General features: G+C 35.8%; 1 protein-coding gene across 3 annotated transcripts in view; it reads left to right on the top strand.

The window, feature by feature from the left end:
• Positions 1-20,744, top strand: part of si:dkeyp-72e1.9 (syntaxin-binding protein 4) — a 40,869-nt gene that overhangs the window by 14,487 nt on the left and 5,638 nt on the right. For 2 of the 3 annotated variants that reach the window (XM_052552998.1, XM_052553000.1), the window contains exons 3-14: positions 231-326; positions 2,169-2,238; positions 2,371-2,445; positions 6,458-6,537; positions 7,804-7,924; positions 8,044-8,185; positions 10,696-10,802; positions 10,916-11,057; positions 11,847-11,919; positions 16,056-16,144; positions 19,014-19,110; positions 20,415-20,542. In XM_052552998.1, the coding sequence (XP_052408958.1) occupies positions 231-326; positions 2,169-2,238; positions 2,371-2,445; positions 6,458-6,537; positions 7,804-7,924; positions 8,044-8,185; positions 10,696-10,802; positions 10,916-11,057; positions 11,847-11,919; positions 16,056-16,144; positions 19,014-19,110; positions 20,415-20,542 (1,220 nt within the window). The remainder of the gene's footprint in view (positions 1-230; positions 327-2,168; positions 2,239-2,370; positions 2,446-6,457; positions 6,538-7,803; positions 7,925-8,043; positions 8,186-10,695; positions 10,803-10,915; positions 11,058-11,846; positions 11,920-16,055; positions 16,145-19,013; positions 19,111-20,414; positions 20,543-20,744) is intronic. The other variant, XM_052552999.1, reaches the window with a different exon arrangement.

Here is a 20,744-nt window from a genome sequence, read left to right as displayed (position 1 = left end):
GTGTATATTCAGATCATTTCACATTCACCTATGAGCAAATCTTCAGTGCATACTGGCAATATAGTGGCATTTATTTGTCAATGAAAATGGCCATGTTGTCCTGTTTTAAAGAACCGCGGTATGATTTTTGTGTTTTGATTACATTTATGTGACTGAAAAATATCAACAACTAAACACAAGTATGAAAGAATATTTTACTTTGAGTAAAGCAAGCTTTGTCTCTTCCTAAGGAATCAAAGTGTTCGGTGGAGTTAAAGAACTAACAGGAGAAGAATATGGCGTTTATGTGAAGAGGATCTTACCTGGTGGCCTTGCTTCCAGTGATGGTAAGTTTTCTTTTTTAAATCACAGTTTGCTTGAACATTTATCCATGTGGTCTCCAAATATTTTTTAAACAAAGCAGAACGTAGCTGGTGAAGCTATAGTCAACTTGAAATCTGCTCTGACCAGTGATTTAAATTAAATAGCTTTGATCCACATTGAGCATGCTTTTACTAATAAACAAAATGATTCAATCTTGTTATTATCAATGGAAGCATCTACTGTGGCATCTAGAAATAAGCTTTACATTTACACTGAAATCTGTTAAATGTGAAGTATAAAAGCCACATAAAATTAAACCTGAGAAATTTGAACATCCAGATACAAAATAAGAAAAGAAACCGTGTCAGTGCAGCTGTTTACATTTCATGCAAAACAGATCGTCTGTCTCACTTCGTATACCTCTGCTTAAGTCTCTCACGTGTGAAGCGTCATCCCTGTGCTTAATGTTAATGCCCCTGACGGACTGGTATTAGAGTCTGCTGCCACCGAGCACGGGGTGTATAGGAGCTTATATGTGCGCATGCGCTCTGAGACGGCCCCGCTCACACGCTCTCCATTCAGAGAAGTCAGCAAGCTTCCTGGCTCATTCCTCTGGTTTAGTGGAAAGACAAACCAAGCGTGCTGGTATTTACCTGGCAGACAGATATTCTGAGGGAATCTAGACAGCTTTTCACAGTAGCGATGCTCCAGGGTGAGACTGGAAAGGTGACATTTGGCTGAAGTGAGTAGGACATAGGTGACCCCTTTGAGACTTTAACAGCTTGTTCCTTTCCTGATTTGATTTGTTCTGACAAGATATCTCAGAAGTGATGGTAGAAGGGGTCAAGAAGATAACCCTGACTTTACATTTGAGAGCAATGTTATTAATATGTCCTACAGTAATAAAAAAAAGATTGAGGGCTGTATGCTGCCTCTTACAAGGAGTTACCAAATTATGGCACTAAACATTTTGAACAGTAATGATGGCCTTAAACCAAAATGCAGTTTGGGAATCTATTCTGGGCTATTTACTTTTTATTTCTCATACAGAGCTGTTGAGGAATTCTTATGGCCAGGGTCAACAGCATTGAAGTTCACATCACAATCACCTTGCAATTTCCTTAGCGTGAAAAACGTATCTTTTTTTATTTATTTAGGTTTTGAGAATTAGCTCTTTATGCTCTTAGTTCCTAAATGCCTTCATTTCTGACTCCTTCAAAGTGGAGTACATATTTAATGATTGCATATATTACCGTTCAACAGTTTGGGGTTGGTGTGATTTTTTTAAAATGTTGTTGATAGAGACTTTTACATGCCCACCAAGGCTTCATTCAATTGATTAAAAGCATACAGTAAAACTGTAACAAATGTCAAGTATTTTTTAAATAACCATTATCTATTTTAATATATTTTACAATGTTATTTATTCCTGTGATGGCAGTCTTCAGTGCCACATGATCCTTCAGAAATCTTTCTAATGTTCATTTATTATTATTTTCAATGTTGAAAACTGTTGTGCTGCTATATATTTTTTTCAGAACCATGATACCTTTTTTCTGAAAAGCAAAAATAAAACAAATAAAAAAAACAACACAAAACAGCATTTATTTGAAACAGAAATCTTTTGTGACTTTATAAGTGTCTTAACTACAACTTTTGATTAATTTAATGCATCCTTGCTGAATAAAAATATTAATTTATTTTGAAAAAATCTTGAACGGTAGTCTGTATTTATATAGCAAAAAGTATTAAGAAAGATATCTAAATAATACTGCATATTATGTAATATTAATATATTTGTCAATTAATTTCATGGGCTTTTAATTATGGTCTTTATGGTTTTTATTTTATTAATGTTTTATTAGGAAACCTGCAGCCTGGAGACCAAATCTTGGAAGTGAATGGTGAAAGCTTGATTGGCGTGACAAGTGAACGGTGCCTATACCTTGCTCTCTTATTTTTTTTATCAATATATTATTCTATTCTGTTTTCCCTCTTTTAACTGAAAACCTGCTAAATTAAGCACTTTTAAAATACTTTATGTCTGATATTGTTGTCTGATTGCAGAGCGGTGGACGTTCTTAGAGCAGCATCCTCAACCAATCATATGCGTCTTCTGATCGCCAGAGATGAGGAAGCCAGGTAAGCCACTGATCGATCCATTATAACAGATCACAAACTTCATTCACATTAAGAGCTTCCAAAGAAAAAACATTAAGCTATCAAACCACATTGAACACAGTAGCCACCGTTAAAAAGTTTGGGGTCAGTAAAAAAAAAAAATTATTCAGCGAAGATGCTATTATGAGCAGAGCATCAACCTCTTAGAATGATTTCTGGAGTAATGGCTGTTCAAATTTCAGCTTTGTGTCACAGGAATAAATTACACTTAAAAAACAAAACAAATACTAGTTATTTTAAATAGAAATAATATTTACCAATATTACTGTTTTTGCTGTATTTCTGATGAGCATAAGTGACTTATGAGCATAAAAAAAAACCTGTACGAAATACAACAAACCACAACATTTTGAAAAGTAGTGTGTTAAGAATAAAAAAAACAGTATAATTAAAATTAATTTTTTTTTTAAATAGTGCTAAAGATTTTGCAAACCAAGCAAACCAAAGATTTGTTTGTTGCTGTTTTTTTTCCGGACTACTGCTAATAGTCTCTTTCATCGCCAACCTGCCACAGTGACATTTATATTTGTCATCGCTTAAACACTCTCTCATCCACTGATATTAATCTGACCTAAGTATCTTTCATTTGAATGTCCACCCCTTAGACAACATGTTCAATAATTCAATGAAGGATGAATAATTTTGTTTATAAACTAGATCTGAGCGAGTGTTGGCAGTGTACGTGAGTCTCTTGGTGTACTCTTCAAAGACATGCTTTGGTCCCACAGGCTCCTTCCACTGTTCACTTCACTCACTAGAAAAACAGCATTCCTGCTTATCTAAAACTAGTTAAATTAGGTCTAAATGATATAAAGAAATCAGCAATCATTTTTTACGCACAAACATTTAACCCCCCCCCCCCCCCATTTTTTCATGTAAATGTGAAATTAGTAATTTTTCCTATTTTATGTTAATATAGAGAAACAATTATAAGAAAGCCATTCACAGGTTAATTGAAGAAACTCTGTGATGCTACACATTATAAACAGAATTTTTCAATATTATAACAGCTTTATTGTCACTTTTGCATCTGTCACTTAATGCATCTTCGATGAATAAAAATATACATGTAATAAAGAAAACTGTACTGACCCCAAATATTATTATAATCAAACTTGGTTATGATATTGTATCATGTAATTATGCTAGCTAATTTCCCCTACTTTACAGTTTGCTGTCACCTAAAATGCTCACTTAATCCTTAAAAACACAGATCATTTAACAGTTAAATGTAACATTTAGCAAAATTCAAAACGAATGTCCATTTTTCATACTTTACCATATTTTTGGTATAAGTTGTAAATGTTTTACAAAAACCACCTGTTAATGCAGCTTCTAGTTCAAATGAGAGAGTAAGATGCTAGAATACCAGGATATTATATATTACCGGGCCACGTTGGCTTTAAGATTAACAGGTATTTATTCAGATTTCGGTACACATCAGACATATATTACGCAGAATCCCAGATGTGTTTACTGCGAGAGTCAGTGGCATGACCGCAGTGTACTTCTGACCTTTACATACGGACAGACTGGCAGCAGACTGTATGAATGAAGGAAGAGTGCATGGAGATACTGAGGGAGCAAGAGTAAGGGAGAATGAGAACAGACCCACAGTTTAAGCCATGATGAGATGAGTCCTTGCGTCTCGGTGCTTTAATCTGCGTTCTGTCCTTAACCAATGCGCACTGAGGGGATTACGCCACTGTCTCCATGCAAAGACCTCCGCTGCCTTCACCCGCATATCAACAACCTGGAAGTCTTCAGGGACCGAAAGACTGAGCGCAGCATTCCTGGCCTTTGTGTTTGTGTGTATTTATGAGGAAACCGGTTTGGATGTGCGTGTTTCCACGACGGTTTAATGAGACAACGCTCAAGCCTTTTAGAGTCGGCTCTTTGCCATATGCATCACAACCTTGTCTGACCTCCCTCCTTTTAATCCGCACTGATAACCCATCCTGAGGATGAAGGAAAAGGAGGAAAGAGCTCCTATTGCATTGCTTCATGTACTTCGAATGCTGTCACTTTGAGTACGCCTAGATATTTTGGGCTTAGAATAAATATAAATCGGCTCTGGGATGGAAGATTGCTACGGGTCTACAGTAGTTACAGAAGGCTCGGATGTCCTTATATAGTCTTCTGAGTCGCTTTGCATTGTAGTTAAAAGAAGCAAAGGTCTGCTTAGATTTGCATTTGTCTTTGGAGCTACTCAGGGACACCTGCATGCAGGTAAAGAGGCCAGTGGTTGAAGCTGTGCACTAGTGCGTAATGAACACATGTCCAGAAGTGAATACGGTTTGAGTCCAGTGACAGGACATTTCTGTTGACCTATATTTGACACTCAAGAGGTGTCTAGGGGAAAGTGGACTGAGATGGAGGGGAATATTTAAATAGACTGTAGATGCTGCCCAGCTCAACTTAAAGCAACTAAAGAGAACTCAGCATGTTTATTTTTACTCACTAGGCTGATGACCAAAATCTATTGGCATTGCTATATATTTCAGTAACAGTACAATGATTTGGCAGGACCAGTTGTTTCCAGCCTGCAAATTAACTACAACTACAAATATCTATCTATGCATAAATACATTCACTGGAAAACTTTGGATTAAGAAATCAGGATTTATTTAATAAATGATATCCATCCCCTTACTAAAATGATGATGGACGCATATGAGCATACACTACCCAGAATAATTTATTTTTTGTATGAAGTGTTGATGTCTAGTGGTCCCTCCTCTACATTATATATAAAATTGAAATGGGATAAAGAACTAAAGATTGAAATACCAGAAACGGATTGGTATGACTTGTGGTCAATACACCAAACTACTAGCAGTTCACAAATATGGAGGGAGTTTTGCTGGAAATGACTTCTTTATAACACCTAAGATCAGAAACAAACAAGTCTCTGAACAGCAAGCTTGCTGGAAGCAGTATGGACAATCAGAAGCGGATCACACACATATTTTTTGGAGCTGTGAGAAATGGGAAATATTAAAGGCATAGTCCCTAAAAGTGATCAATATTTATCACATTTAGAATTGGCTCAATGATACTACTTAGAAGTGTAAACAATGGTTTGGAATTATTGAAGAAATCATGGTTATGGAAGAACTTACATATATTTTAAAGATGAAGAAAGGTGCTTTTAAAAGGGACTGGGAAAAGTGGTTGATATATAAAGAATGTAAAGACATCCTCAACTAAGTAAACATTAATGGCTATTAGAATGATTAACCTCACCAGTTTGGCTTTGTTGTTCAGTGTTTTTTTTTTTTTTCAATAGGGGGGGTTAGCATACATATTATTTTAGGTATGCAGATATATGATGATTGATATTTAAGAATATGCATGTATATGTATAGGTATAAAGCTGTCTATGCTATGTAGCATATATTTGCGATGTATTCATGCTTAATTCCTTCTCCTCCCTTCTGTTAATATTGTTTTTGCATTAATTGTTCATCCTGTAAATAAAAAAAAACACATTCACTGGAAAACAGCTGATGCTGTATGTTACATATATACGATTATATATATATATATATATATATATATATATATATATATATATATATATATATATATATATATATATATATAATTTCCAGCTATTGTTCAAAATTATGATTTATTAAATTTTTTATTTTAGCATTTGCCATGTTTTTTCCCTTCTTGTAGTGATGTGGAATATTTTAATCACTGTAGAGAGCCGTATATCTGCTTAGAGCATATTTGGATTGTCTAGATAACATTCCCGAGTCCTTCACAAACGAATTAACTGACATGATATTATTTTGGGATAGTGCAAGCTGTTCTTACGTAATCTGAGGGCAGTAAGAACTGTTATGTCATTTAGGTGTCTAAAGGTATTTGGGTTGTTTTGTATGATGTTATTGAAGGTTTTATTTTATTTTTCTTGGTTGGTTACATTGTGGTTATTGTTAATTCCTCTTCTGTCTTTGTGTAGGAGAGAATTTGCAGAGCTCCTTGAAAAATACGGCTCAAACAGCAGCACAGGATCTAACAGGAATTCACCTATTCAGCATAGTAGGTTTCTATTTTTCAGTCATTGATAGGTTTATAGTGCATGAAATGTACATATTTTAAAGGCATAGTATTGCCTTTTGTAAATGCATTCATTTATGTGCTCAGGTGTACTAGAATGTCTCTCTTCTCTTCCCTGACATAACAAAGGTTATGAAATGCTGATTCATTATGCAATATGATCCTCACAACTGAAGGAGGAGGAGAAATTCACATCACATCTCTTCATCATCATCCTCTCTTTTTAACATCTAAATGTTTACTCTTCCTCAAATGTATATGTAAAACAGCAGACATTCAAACGGTTTGTGTTTTCGAAAATCAGTCTCTTTTTTTGGACTCAAGTCAATTATAATTATAATGTTTAGGGAAGAAATAAATCAGCCCTTGAAAATGGCATAAGACAGCGCATTTGTCCATTATGCAATTCTGAACATCTGTTCTTGCCGGAGGAAAGATGCTCCACAGGAAAAGTTTTTGGGAGTGGGGTGTGCGCTCATGCACTGCCTGCTCAGTCTGATCCCTGCTCTCCCCTCAGTGTACAATATTATAATGATATCGCTTTAAGCACAAGTCTTTAATTTAAAAGTGCAAATGAGACAGCGCTTTGGTCAGAGGTCTTCCTCTGGAAATTTTCTTTGACAAAACATAAAATAGTTCAGTTTGCAAACTTAAACTAATCACTTTTTATGAGCATGTCAGCACACCTTTTTATGTACACTACTGTTTAAATGTTTGAATCATTCAAATAACTGTTTTCTATTTTCCATTAATATGTTAATTTATTCCAATGATGGCAAAGCTGAAGAAATATATTCTGCATTATTATCAATGTTGAAAGCAGTTGTGCTGCTTCATATTTTTATGGAAACTGTGACGTCCTTTTTTCCCAGCATTCTTTGATGAATAGCAAGTACTAAATAACAGCATTTATTTGAAATAGAAAAATACTGTAATCTTTGATCAGTTTAATGCATCCTCATGCCGAATAAAAGGGTGAATTTCTTTAAAAATAAATAAATGGATAAAAATCTTCATTTGAACGGTACCTTATAACAAGCAAAGTTCTGTATCTTTGTTTTTAGTTGGTTTGGATACACTCTCATTCTTTAGATACTAAAGCCGCTGTTATTGTTGAAATAGATGAATTGTCACTGGATTTTATAAAGCTTTCAAAATAACTAACTACCTATGTCAGTGTTAATATCAGTCTATTTGTGATCATTAATTTTTCCACTCACGTCTTTATCCATCTCTTTTGTGCTAAAGCAGGCAGATACTTGGACAGCACATCATCAGGGTCTTCATCCAGATCTCAAAGTCCTCTATTGCTCAGTCCTGCTGGCTCTCAGATTAACTACAATACAGGACCCTTGCTACGCTCCCTAAGGTACTGGGAAACAATGATTTAGCTGTGTGAAGGTTACTTGCTGAATTGTTTAACTATTTAACAAGTAACTACCAACAGTTTATTCTAGTAATCTAAAGTTTGTGTGTGTTTGGTTTCAGTCACCCAGGTGAAGGGGTGATTCAGCTGATATCAATCGCTCGCTCCTGCAGTCTGGGTATTACAATCGGCGGTGGCTCCAACAGACCCGATGGCCCTGCAGTGTTCATCCAGGAAGTGCTGTCTGGAGGAGATTGTCATCGGGTGAGAGTGTGGGATCTGTAATGAACTGTGTGCACGTTTCTATGCGCATAATCTGGGTGAACGCAGAAATCATGATTCATCAAAAACTCACGTTGCAAAATTTAGAATCTATTTAGAGCCAGCTTCACAAAAACACAGTACACAGTAAACATGTAGCTTGATCTAACACAAGTTCTGGATCAAGAAGAAGAGAAAAACATTTACTGCAGTGGTTTTCGACCTTTTTGACTCCAAGGGCCCCACTGACCAAGATTTACAACAATCTTTGATCTTTTTCCATTTGTTCATGATTTACTGGATAAGGATTAAGGATAAGAATTTAAAGAAAAATGCAATGTTTTAGATATTGATATAGATATGATTTAGATACAGAGCAAGATATTAGCTTACTTTCATACTTGTTTTGCCTTATTTAAGTCATCTTGGGCCCCCTTGGAAGCTAGCTGATGCCCCTTGTTTTGGTAAATTGTGTTTTAACTGTTTAATTTTGAGAATAACAAGTGCTGAATGGCTGAGCAGGTGAGTTTGTGTGGACAGCTTTTGTATGGAGATGGTTTTTGGTGCGTATTAAGCTAACTACTTATTGTAAGCATCATCATTTGTCTTTAAACAATGATAAAATGAGACAGAGAAAGAGAGAGATCAGTGGACATAAATGAGTGGGATGTTTCACACAATTCGAGGAAGTGTTTAGTCTGAGCTGGAGAAGAAACCTCCAAGAATATTCTCCCCAAAAGCAAGGATCGCTCAGCTTTTTTACACCTTACCATTAAGCTCTAACACATTTAGCCATCTTTATCGCAGAAGGGGTTCGGATTAAAGTGAGGATGACATCCTAGAATGTACTGTGTACTGTGTTATATAGTCTGAGCCAGTGCAAAGGTTTCCTCTTAAGCAGGTAGACATCTCCTACAAACCGTCTAAGCAATGTATCCCCTGCTTTACATTGTCTTGAGTGTTTCCCTTGATAGATAAAATAGGTAAAGGCTCTGCTGGGCTGTTCTGGGGAAGGGCGGTACTGTCACAGCAGACTGCAGAGGTCAGGTGTACAGAAGGCTGTCTAGGGCATCGCCCTCCCTGTGAAATATACAGCTCAGATTAGCATTCACCTACAGGACTATTGTGCTGAAGCACAGATATTCAATAGCACTTTGATTTTCAGTGTCAGATTGTTGCCCATCTGTGACACCTATTATATAAGATCACATGCATTGATTCAATGAGAGTTATCTGAAATTAACCCTGTTTTTTGTTTTGTTTAGTCATTGGTTTTAGAGTTTACTTGCATGTAAGTGGTTTCTCCAAAAACAAGAATCACTTTTATTGTTGCTCATAGTTAGGACTGCAAAAAAAATTTTTTTTGTTTACAGTAAATTAGGTACATTCAAAGTTTGGGGTCAACATTTTTTTTAATGAAATGATTATCTTTATTCAGCAAGGATGCATTATATTGATCAAAAGATTTATAAAAATATCAAGCAGCACAACGGTTAAAAATGTTAATAATAAGAAGCAATGTTTTATAAGCAGCCAATCAGCATATTAGAATGATTTCCGAAGAAACGTGTTACACTAAAGACTGGAGTAATGCTGCTGGAAATACAGCTTTGTAGCAACAAGAATACATTACATTTTAAAATATATTAAAATAAAAAGTTTTTTTTTAATTTAAAATATAACGAGCAATATTACTGTTTTGTTGTCAAATAAAAGCAACCTTGGTGAGCATGAAATAAAACCTTTTTTATATCTAAAAAAAAACCTGAACCCAAAATTTTTAAGAGTACAGTAGTAAAAGAATACACAGATAAGGGAAATTTAGCAATAACTGTAATTATTAATATTTTTAAGCACATAACCAGTGTATCGCCAGATATCAAAAATTAGTCTAAAATTTGTGAGACTAAAACAAACAAAAAACTTAAAATGTATGTTTTAAAAGAAATTTATCTTTAACAAAACATCAGGTGGTCAGGTGGTAAAAGTTGTAGCTCTTAGAAAATTCTAAGAGTAGTCTAAGAGTAGTTGTAATTATGAGTTCTACAAGGATGTGAACGATTTTTACAAGTTGGCATCTCATAATTCCAATAATTACGACATTTTTTATTTATTTAACAGGCTCTAAATAAACATTATTTTAGTTGTGTTATAGATGCACCAACAGCAAAACTGATTAATTTTATTTTGTACAGTACCCATGTGACTGCTTATATACAGTATTGTGCATCTCTAAACCCCCAATTTCTGGAAATGTTAGGCAGCGGATAGGATTCCCAGGAATCAGAGACATTTCCCACACTTGTGTAGTTGTAGTGTCTCCGAGGGGATGGAGTTGCTGTAGTGGTGTCCTCTGTGACATGAGGTCACAGGTCTCGGGTCTCCACCTGAGTATACAGTGGCTTATGTTCCTGCTGATCCTGTTGGCACAGCTTTCTCAAACTGAATGTCTGCCACCAATTGTGACTGATCAGCAACATTTAGTAAGGATGTTCATTCCTTTGGCCTTATAGGATGGACGGCTCAGACCCGGAGATCAGCTTATCGCCATTAACAAGGAGTCATTGATAGGAGTCACGTATGAGGAGGCCAAAAGTGTGCTCAATAAAGTCAAATTCAGGTATTCACTCTGTTTAGTGTAGCTTTATGTATTTTGATCAATGTTTAATCAGTATATTCGTACATCTTTCTTTTACATAATGTATCTTTAACCCCTGTTCTTTGCCCTTGAAGTCAGGAACCAGTGGTGGATATTGCCTTCATCCCAGGAAAAGGACCTTTTTCCAGCAGCCCATCGTTGCATAATGGAGTTCAGAGGGGGGTTGGGAACGGATACAACTCCAGCAGGTTAAAGGTTCATGTCCGATCTCCTGAGGTTAGTGTTTACTAGTGTAGGGGAATTTACAGTTAAAACCCAAGGACCAGATATGTCGCAATGAAGACCAGGACTCAGAGATGAGTTCAATTAATAATAATAATTTTACTTGAAGAAAATAGTTTGCAATTTCATCAGCAGAAGTCAGCTTCAACACTCTCGAAGGAGTTCGCAGGCCGCCCCCAGTACAATACAAAATCAACCACAGTTATACCCTGACAGAGGATACTAATTGCGTCAATACATGAGTCAACAAAATTCTGATTGGTTCCAAAACCTAGATAAAACTCTCCAAAGACGTAGATCTGATACGCTGGACACTGGCAGTTGATCGTTTGTCCTGGGACTGTCTGAGCTTCTCCCTGTACAGACAGATACTAACACACATACACAGAGAACTTATCTAAAATTCAAGGCTTTCTAGCACTGGCAAGTGTCTTATCATTACGGTTGGATACACACACATAATATGTGGACATTAATCTTGAGGAAAAGAAATACAGCACACATAAGGTTACACATTTCACTCTTGCTATAACTTGATTAATAGTCAAACAAGAAATCATGTAATAATATAATATAATATCAGTATGAAGCAGACATGGGGACTTGGTCCCATCTCTGGTATGAAGGATATGGCAACTCGGCATCCACTCCTTCACTAGTATACAGATCATGTCACGTCTTTGGCATTTCAACAACAAGAGAGTCTTGTGGCTTACATAATGCACACACTTGTCATGGTCTTTCTGCTTCATAATGCAATGCTTCATCATTTTCTTCTTGTAGATGCGACGAGAGGAAACAGCTCCAGTACTTTCGTCCTCCCCGGATATCTGCCCTCCAGACATACAAGTTTCAGGTACGTCAGGACTCGTATATCTAACCCCCTTAACTCTGTCTTAATAAGCTTTGCTGCTAGTTGCCACTCATTCCCTTTTGAAAGGTGTGCTCTAATTTCATAACCATTCGAAACAAGTAATCACAAGATCTCGTGCTCTTTGTGACTTTCTATCATACTATATTATTGTTTTATTGCAGTATTTTTTAATTTACAGAATTCAGCATTATTTAAAAAAAGATATATTTACTTGTCAAAATTGAATAAACACAAAATTTTAGGGTTATAATTTTTTTTAAAGAAATTAATACTTTTAATCACCTAGGATGCATTAAATTGAGTTTCACAAATAACAGTAAATAATGACTATAATAATAATGATAATGTTACAAAATATTTATTTTTCAAATAAATGCAAAAAAATAAAAAAACATTGTTTTCATCTAAGAATCCTGAAATAAACCCACAAAATGATTAAGAGGCACAACTGTCTTCAGCACTGATGATAATAAAGTGTTTTTTGAGCAGCAATTCACCATATTAGTATGATTTCTGAAGGATCATGTGACACTGAAGACTAATGTAATGATGCTAAAAATACAGCTTTGCATCACAGGAATAAATTAATAAATTAATAAAAACAGGTACTGTAAAAAAATAAAAGCATTATTTGTATTTTTAATATTAACTTTTAATTTAATATAGATATTTTGCTGCAAATTTATTGTTATTGTGTTTGTAGAGTATATCCTTTAAAATCCTTAATGGAAACAGACTAAAAGGGGAAATACCAGTGGTGTTCAAGTGCAGGTTCATGAATACAGGAAGTAGCTGCTCTTTAGGTTACTGTACCTTGCCTCGGTGCAAGTAGCATCTAAAATTAACCAGAAACGGGATTCTTGCAAAGCAATAATTTGTTTTCAGAGAGAAAGTTTGGGGATTAGTCAGTAGCAGTGTTTGGATTTTAATCAACGGTTACTTGCAAAGTAATCTCTCGGTGCTGCGGGGGTCGGGCTTGTATGTGAAGTGTTTAAATGACACAATCAAATTCTAGAAGACGTACCACAAAAAGAGAGGAAGGCCTCTTTCATGTAGAGTCAGATGGTGCTCCTATCTCAGCTCACAGCAGCTGGGTAGCTGTTTGGTACAGACTGGTTTGCCATACATACTGTGTAATCCTTTCTTGGGGCACCAAATGGGATTGATAAATTGTTAAAGAAAGCATACAGAGAAAGCCACTTGTAACGTGTGCTAGCTGTCTAAGGAGCGCACGACGCAGGAGTAGTCCAGTGAAGTCTTTTATTATAATTCACAAAGCAAACACAAGGAATCGAGGCGCTGCGATAGCACAACACATAGACCAAAATACAGATAATAGCAGACAGGGGACTAAGGAACAGATAGGGCTTATAAAACACAGGGACTAAATGGGATAATTAACAACACAACAAGTGGGAACAATGAACTGATCAAGACACAAGCAAGACAAAACACAACAGAAACGTGACGTGACACCACTTTAGTCCATTTCATGCATATTTGAAGCAGCAGTCAGAGTGGATGTTAACATGTCAAGTCACTTTTCCAGACACCGAAATCTTCCTATCCTGAAATAATGCCCAAAAAACAATTCACCATTGTATTTCTTTATACAGAGTCCCCAGAAACATTTCGACACTGAATTCACACTTAAAAATGGCTATCGTCATTCTAGTGTATTTGAATGTGTCATGTATTAGATTAACTGTGTTAGAATAATAAAAAATAATATGCAGAATAAACAGTTACTGAAATTGACTATTCTGACCAAGTTATTTTTTGTTTATGAAATTTCCCTAACATTTAAAAAATAAATATTGATTAATTTTAACAATATATAGATTTTATTATATTGATTTATCCCAATAAACTTTTTAAAATGTGAGCTGTCAACTAAAAACAGAATTCATCATTCAGAACATTAATAATTAATATTAAAAAAATGGCATTGGATAAAGTTTTTTAAAATCTAACGATTAATATAATTAATATTAATATTTAATATGATGCATATTAATTATAAATACAAAACCCTCAAAATATATTCCCTAAATGCAATTATCATTACAATATTAATTTTTTCTTCTCAAGTAAATGGACCTAGTTGTAAGGATATTAAAAGAAAGGTCAAATTATATTATTGCTGGAATAAGATATTGGTTAAGAGACTATTTGTAACATTTGTAAATTGTTATTTAATGCAGTGACATTCAGAGATTTCAAGTCTGGCTTTAATGTCCATCGTCCAAACTTAGATGTGTACCATGCACCTGTCCATCAGGCTATCCCTGGCCCAGAGTTCAAGCTTAAGCATGCCCGGCTCGCCCTTGAACTCTGGATGGTGTTGTGTTTACTGGCATAACATGCTAATCATTTGTGACATCTATAAAGTGTATGGTTCTTACTTACCCATTTATCCAGACTAGCTGATTAAATCTTATAAGAATAAGGAAGCTCTGTCTTATCTGAATTAAATAGGTGCTGTAATCCAGCAAAAGCCCTTCTGGGTGTCCTTTTTAGAAAGGGAGACTAGATGCACTCAGACTGTGTGAGATCTGCTTATCTTCGTTCCTTCATGATTTGTAGAGGTATGGAGATTGTTGTAGAATTCTGCTCATCATTTTTTAACCTTATTTCAATTTCAACCCCTAAATGGTACTAATTAGTACTACCCCAGTTTTGTACCCTTATTTTTTTTTTGAGAGTGTAGGTTAAACATGACATTATAAAACCTATGTTAAGTTCTTATGTGTCGATTTTGAGCTTGGCCCTTGGATTTGAGAAGTCGGATCATATACTCACCCCATGACCCAAATGACATGAAAACCTAAAAAATAACTTTTGAAGAATATATAGGCTTTTCCATGTAACAAAAGTGAATGGGGACTGGGGCTGTCAAGTGACAAAAAACACAGTTAAAGCATTATAACAGTGGTCTATATAAATCATTTGCTATATTCCAAGTCTTCTGAAAACATATAATAGCTTTGTGTATGAAACAGACTGAAATCTATTTTTTTTTAAATAGACTAGAAATCATCATGACAAAATGCCATTCTAACTTCAGCCTAATTTTGCTGTATTTACTATGAGAACAATGTGAATACAGCACTTAAATGGATAGTTCACCCGAAAATGAACATTTTGTCATCATGTCGTTCCAAACCTGTGTGAGTCTCTTTCTTATGTTGAACACTAAAGAATATTTTTGGAAGAATTTTGCAGCTGTTGGAAAGAAATACTGTGAATACTGATTGTTTACCAGCAATCTTCAGAATATCTTCTTTTGTGTTCAACATAAGAAAGAGACAGGTTTGGAACGACATGAGGGTGAGTGAATGATGCCAGAATTAAAAAAAATGTTTTAGTGACCTATCCCCTTATAGATACTGTTAATGTACTCTTTTGTGATGTTGAAGCTTGACAGAGTCCCCATTCACTTTCATTATAAGGAAAACAGTAGGCAGGGAATTCTTCAGCAATTCACATTATGTGTTTCATAGAAGAAAAGGAATTTATACATGTTTGTACAACACGAAGGCAAGTAAATTATTCAATTTTTATGTGAACCAACCTTGTAATGAGTTGCAATTCTGGTGCAACATTCATAGACGCCCCATTAATCGGGATTGTTTTAGTTGTCCTGGATTGTGTGCCATCAGTAGCACCTGTTAAATCCACACCTCCTGGGCGAGCTCCTGCTGTGCATGGGACCTGTCTGAGTCTGCGTGAGTCTGACGTGTCTGAGCTCGAGCTGTCAATCATGAGCGTCAGAAGGCAGATAAATCCCCTGCAGGAGCATGTCCCCGGGGTGGGGGTGATCATTTCATAGCTCTCATAGCCAGCGTTGCTTAAAAATACACGCCACTGAAAGCACTGGTGTTAATACCTGACTTTCTCTATCGCTATCTCTTTCTCCACCCCTCGATTCAAATCCCTCACACAGTTCATAATCTTTATTGTATTAATATAATACCCATTCGTTTGAGCTCCCAGACAATGAAAAAAACATTTAAGGCCACGTTTTCCAATGCAGCTTACTAGCACTCGCCACTAAATGCTCTAATGTGAGTGTGACTCTTTAAGTAGGTGAATTACTGTTCCACTTTCCCCCTCAGCCTCCACCGCGCAGAGACAAGCCACTGTTTCCAAACCCAAGATCTCACTGGACCCCCACATACGGCTCAAATCAGAGAAGCTCGATCTGGTAAGCCTGGTTCACACAGACAGTTTTGCATGTGTACAAAGAGCTATGCTTCATGAAATATTCTCAGCTGTCCGGTGCTGTGAATGGTAAGTTTACATTTGACTGATAATCAAGGACACGTCCTGCTGACTTGACTGGTAATATTTTCACTGACCTCACAAAAAAATGGCTACAAATAAGCACAAATGTAATTAATTATGACAATGTTTCCTATGCAATATTTAAGTGGTAATGTGTTTTAGATGGTTGTAAGAATGCATATTTTATTTCCCTCCTCTGAACTTGATTGAGCAGCCTACTGTACAGTCAACCTTGCAGACATTTCAAAATAAGCATCACAATGTTTTTCAAGCCTTTCTTCCTGGTCATTATTGATATTTTGTGTACATAAACTGTATCTAATTTCATTTCATTTCCATTTCCATAACGATTGTAGCTTCTGTCTGGGATTCCTCATCACAGTACGGACAGACTAATAATTTTTTTTTCACAAAATTATTTATTTATTTTTTTTCAAGTTTTTATAGTTAAACTAAAACCATAAAATATTCTAATATTATAATTGAACTAAAATAAATGTTAACTGAAATTATAAAGCAAATCTATAAAAAAGGAAATAAATATCTAAAATAAATATATTAAAAAAACGTATTTTAGTTTATAAGCTTTATCTTAACTTGACGTACTAATATAACCAAAACAGAAATAAAAATAATAATAATGCATTGCAATTTAACTAAACCCTTTAGATTTTAGTCGACTAAAATTGTATGATATTTAGTAGACTAAAACTAGACTAAAATATGACTAAAACTAAATGGCATTTTGGTCAAAAGACTATAGCCGCATCCCAATTGATGCACTAAACACTATGCATTCATACACTATGTACTTATGCACTGTGTACTCAACCATGTAGTGTATGAATTATATAACGTTATTTTGTCATTCATAAATGGAGTCTGGTAGCCCCTCACCCTTCATTGAGTGAATGAAGCATACAACATTACACACTTAGTTTTTTTGGTTAAGTGCATGATCTGGGTGTTTAAACTGCACTTTTTCTTTGTAATTTTCAGTGTGAACACACTACTCACACTATTAAAACTAAAAAAAACTTCATAGAATAGTGCATAAGTATGCGATTTGGGACGCACCTTGACTAAAACTAAATCAAAATTTTATGCCAAATTTAACACTGGTAGGAAGTAAGAAATATTATTAAGAATATTAAGAAACACTAAGAAATATTATGAATGGTCCCCATCCCAGAACCACTAGATAACATTACAAAATATGACTCATGTGACCTTAAAGAGATAGTTCACCCAAAAAAATTAATTTCTGTCATTAATTGCTCACCCTCATGTGGTTCCTTACCTGTAAGACCTTCGTTCATCTTCAGAACACAAATCAAGATATTTTGATGAAATCCAAGAGCTTTCTGACCCTCTGTAGACAACAAGGCAACTGATTGTTAAAATAGTCCATGTGACATCAGGGGTTCAACTTTAATTTTTCTGAAGCTATACAAGAATATTTTTTGTGCCAAAAGAAAGCAAAAACAGCAAAATAACGATGTTCTTGTTACCTTTCTGGGCTTTGAACGTATCAGTTGCCTTGCTGTCTATGAAGGGTCAGAAAGCTCTCGGATTTCATCGAAATATCTTAATTTGTGTTTTACAGGTCTTACAGGTTTGGAACCACATGAGGGTGAGTCATTAATGACAGAGTTTTCATTTTTAGGTTAAGTATCCCTTTAACCTGGTGGCCCCCATAAGGCCTCCATAAGGCAACCAGCTAAAAGAAATCAGTTGCTATCATCTTCAGCTCATATGAGTGGATTTTCTTTTAAACATTTGAGATAAATAAATACTGTTAATTTGGTTAATTAATTAAATACTTTAATTATCTACATAGTTTATGATTGCAGTGGCATGTGCCAAGTGCTTTTCCCTGTGTTTTTAGTAATCGCAGGATTGGACCCAGCAGTTCAGAAAACAAGGGGAATTTAAAGGGTTAATCCCCACTGAAATCTGAACCAGTGACTTCAAGAGGAGCCTGTGTCTCAGTGCAAAGTAACTGACAGAGCACTTATGCAGATAACTTATCATAACTATCACAGATCTCTGTCTCTGCTCTTTGTTATGGTGCAGTTGTTTAGCAGAGATTTAATTTAATCCCGCTGATCCCGAGGCTGACCCTAATCTACCGACCCATTAATAGGATTAGGTCTCAATGGACGAGAGCACTTAAATGTGGACTAGAGGCACAATGCACACAATATTAAGTGTTGCAGGAACAGGTATTTGACATGAATAAAAATTTTGATGCGACTTTATGCTGTTTACTCCTCTGTTTGTCTCATCTTTAAGTAGATGTTTTATCTGGAACGGGACAGTTTTCTTGCCATTGGTGTTTGTACCGTATATATTACTTTTGTGGCAATATCAGATTGTAGGTTTGAACCTAATCTGATTAGCCTTATTAACGTCTTTTGAAGTCTTATGGACCATAAGCCTGGATTTATGGTACACTACCGGCTTGACCTCTGTTACCACACTGCCCTCCTGTGTACATAGCTGTAACATTAGATTCAAGCTTGCTTGGATGCTGTACAGTCGAAAAAGAATCAGTCATCAGTATATATTTTGTGTTTCTGTATGCATCAGAAATATGGATACATCATATATATTTTGTGTTTCTCTCATCTGAGCAGTAAATTCAAAACAGTGTTGTAATAAATAAATTAATAAATTAATAATGTTTTTTTTTTGGAATATGAGAATGGCATTGCAGAGTTTCAAAGGTGCAGGATGTGGTCGAGTAGGCCCTGAATCACTATATTGACAGTTTGTTCATTTTACAGGCTCTGTCGTACCTTGGTCTGGATGTAACGGATGAGAAGCAGCGGCAGCTCAGAGAGAGTCTCACTACAGACCCTCAGGGAACTGTATCGTATGGAGGTATAGACACATCCTTTACACCTTTATGCTGCACACAGCTACACCTTTATACGTGATCCTTAGCCAGTCAACTAGATAAAGAAAACAATCACAATCATTTCGGTGTGGACTGCAAACCCTTTTTAAAAAATCACATATTTCAGTATTAAAGTCTAAAATAGGGGCCGTTTTGATCTGAAGTGCTATTTGTAATCATTTTCACTTATTTTTCAAATTACAAGCATGCACACAATTACATTATGTTTTTGCACTACCCCTGCAATAAAAGCACATCCTGTGCAAACATCCTTTAATGAGTGGGGTTTTATATCATATTTAATTTAACTGATTAGGTTTTGTTGATTGTTTTAACCAATTCAGCGGTTGACATTTTAAGATTTAAAGTTATGATTATGATTTTAAATATTTTAAATATATTAATAGAAATGTATCTTCATAAGTAAACTGTTTTCTATGACTACCACCAACAATTTTTTTTTTTTTACAAACCTAAATAAAACAAACAGGTTGCATGACAAAGAAAAAAGCTTACTGCATTTTTGCAAAAAAGGAAGTTGTAGTTTAGCATGGAAATGTGGCAGAATTGAACATTATTGAAATGACTGTAATACTAATCTCTCTAGCACTCATTGCTCGGATGCCAGTGATTACCGGTGCAGCTTGCGAGCCTAAGGTTCCCAACCTCTGAAATAACCACAGGAAATAATCACATTTTGACAGGGACGGAAATACCTATTCTGAAAAGGGAATCACAGTCCATATTTGGATATTGAGCTCGAGTTTACACTTTGAAACACTTAGAATGAGTTTTTAGAGACAGATTGTCTGTCGGGGGGGGGGGGGGGGGGGTATTTGGGTTCAGTACAAACTTAGACAGCTAAGTATATTTCCAGGCTGCTTCACGACAGGGAGTTACGCTCCTCAGCAGGAAGATGCCACCGAGGCAAATCCTGATCAAAGTGCTTGCAGTGGAGCAAGAGTTCTGCCTGTTTTCTTGTACTTCAGCTGTGCAAACACTTCGAGCTAGGGCACCTGAACATAAATATTCCCTCTAGACGCTCTTTCTCATGGAATATTCTGGATAGATTCTGCTGAGTCACAGGTGAAGAGAATATATTGCACCCGTTTTCTGTGTAGCAAGCAAATGTTGACCTGAAATCACACGTGTTCAAATCAACATAGCAGAAGACTTGATGGTTTTGATGTTGTAATTCCTTACGTGCTTTTTTGTTGTAATTCCTTACGTGCTTGTTTGTAATGCTATTCTTGGCTATTTCTAACTACGCCTCTGTTTTCTTAATAAGACTTTGTGGAAGCCACCCGCAGCGTTTATCAGGAGAAGCTGGAGGAGGCGGGACTGGGGCATGGTCCCTTCATGTTCTCCTATCAGGAAGCAGCTAGTTTGATGGACACTTCTGCCTTTCATTCTCCGGTAAGTAGACCCGCGGGATTTAGTAGTGACTTTGATTGGGGCTAAACTCCAGCGCAATCCTCAGAGCACCTCCTCACATTGAGACTTCACTTTCTCCTGAAGTTGAGCATGTCGGGAGATTTACTTTGCATTCTTAAAGGAGCTTTTCTGCTGCTCAGGAAAGTTATCAAAGCTGTCTTTTAAGCTCTTAAAGGCTTCAGTT

The sequence above is a fragment of the Carassius gibelio genome, chromosome B3 (genome assembly GCF_023724105.1).
Source record: "Carassius gibelio isolate Cgi1373 ecotype wild population from Czech Republic chromosome B3, carGib1.2-hapl.c, whole genome shotgun sequence".
Taxonomy (NCBI): domain Eukaryota; kingdom Metazoa; phylum Chordata; class Actinopteri; order Cypriniformes; family Cyprinidae; genus Carassius; species Carassius gibelio.
This window is presented reverse-complemented; position numbering and strand designations above follow the sequence as displayed.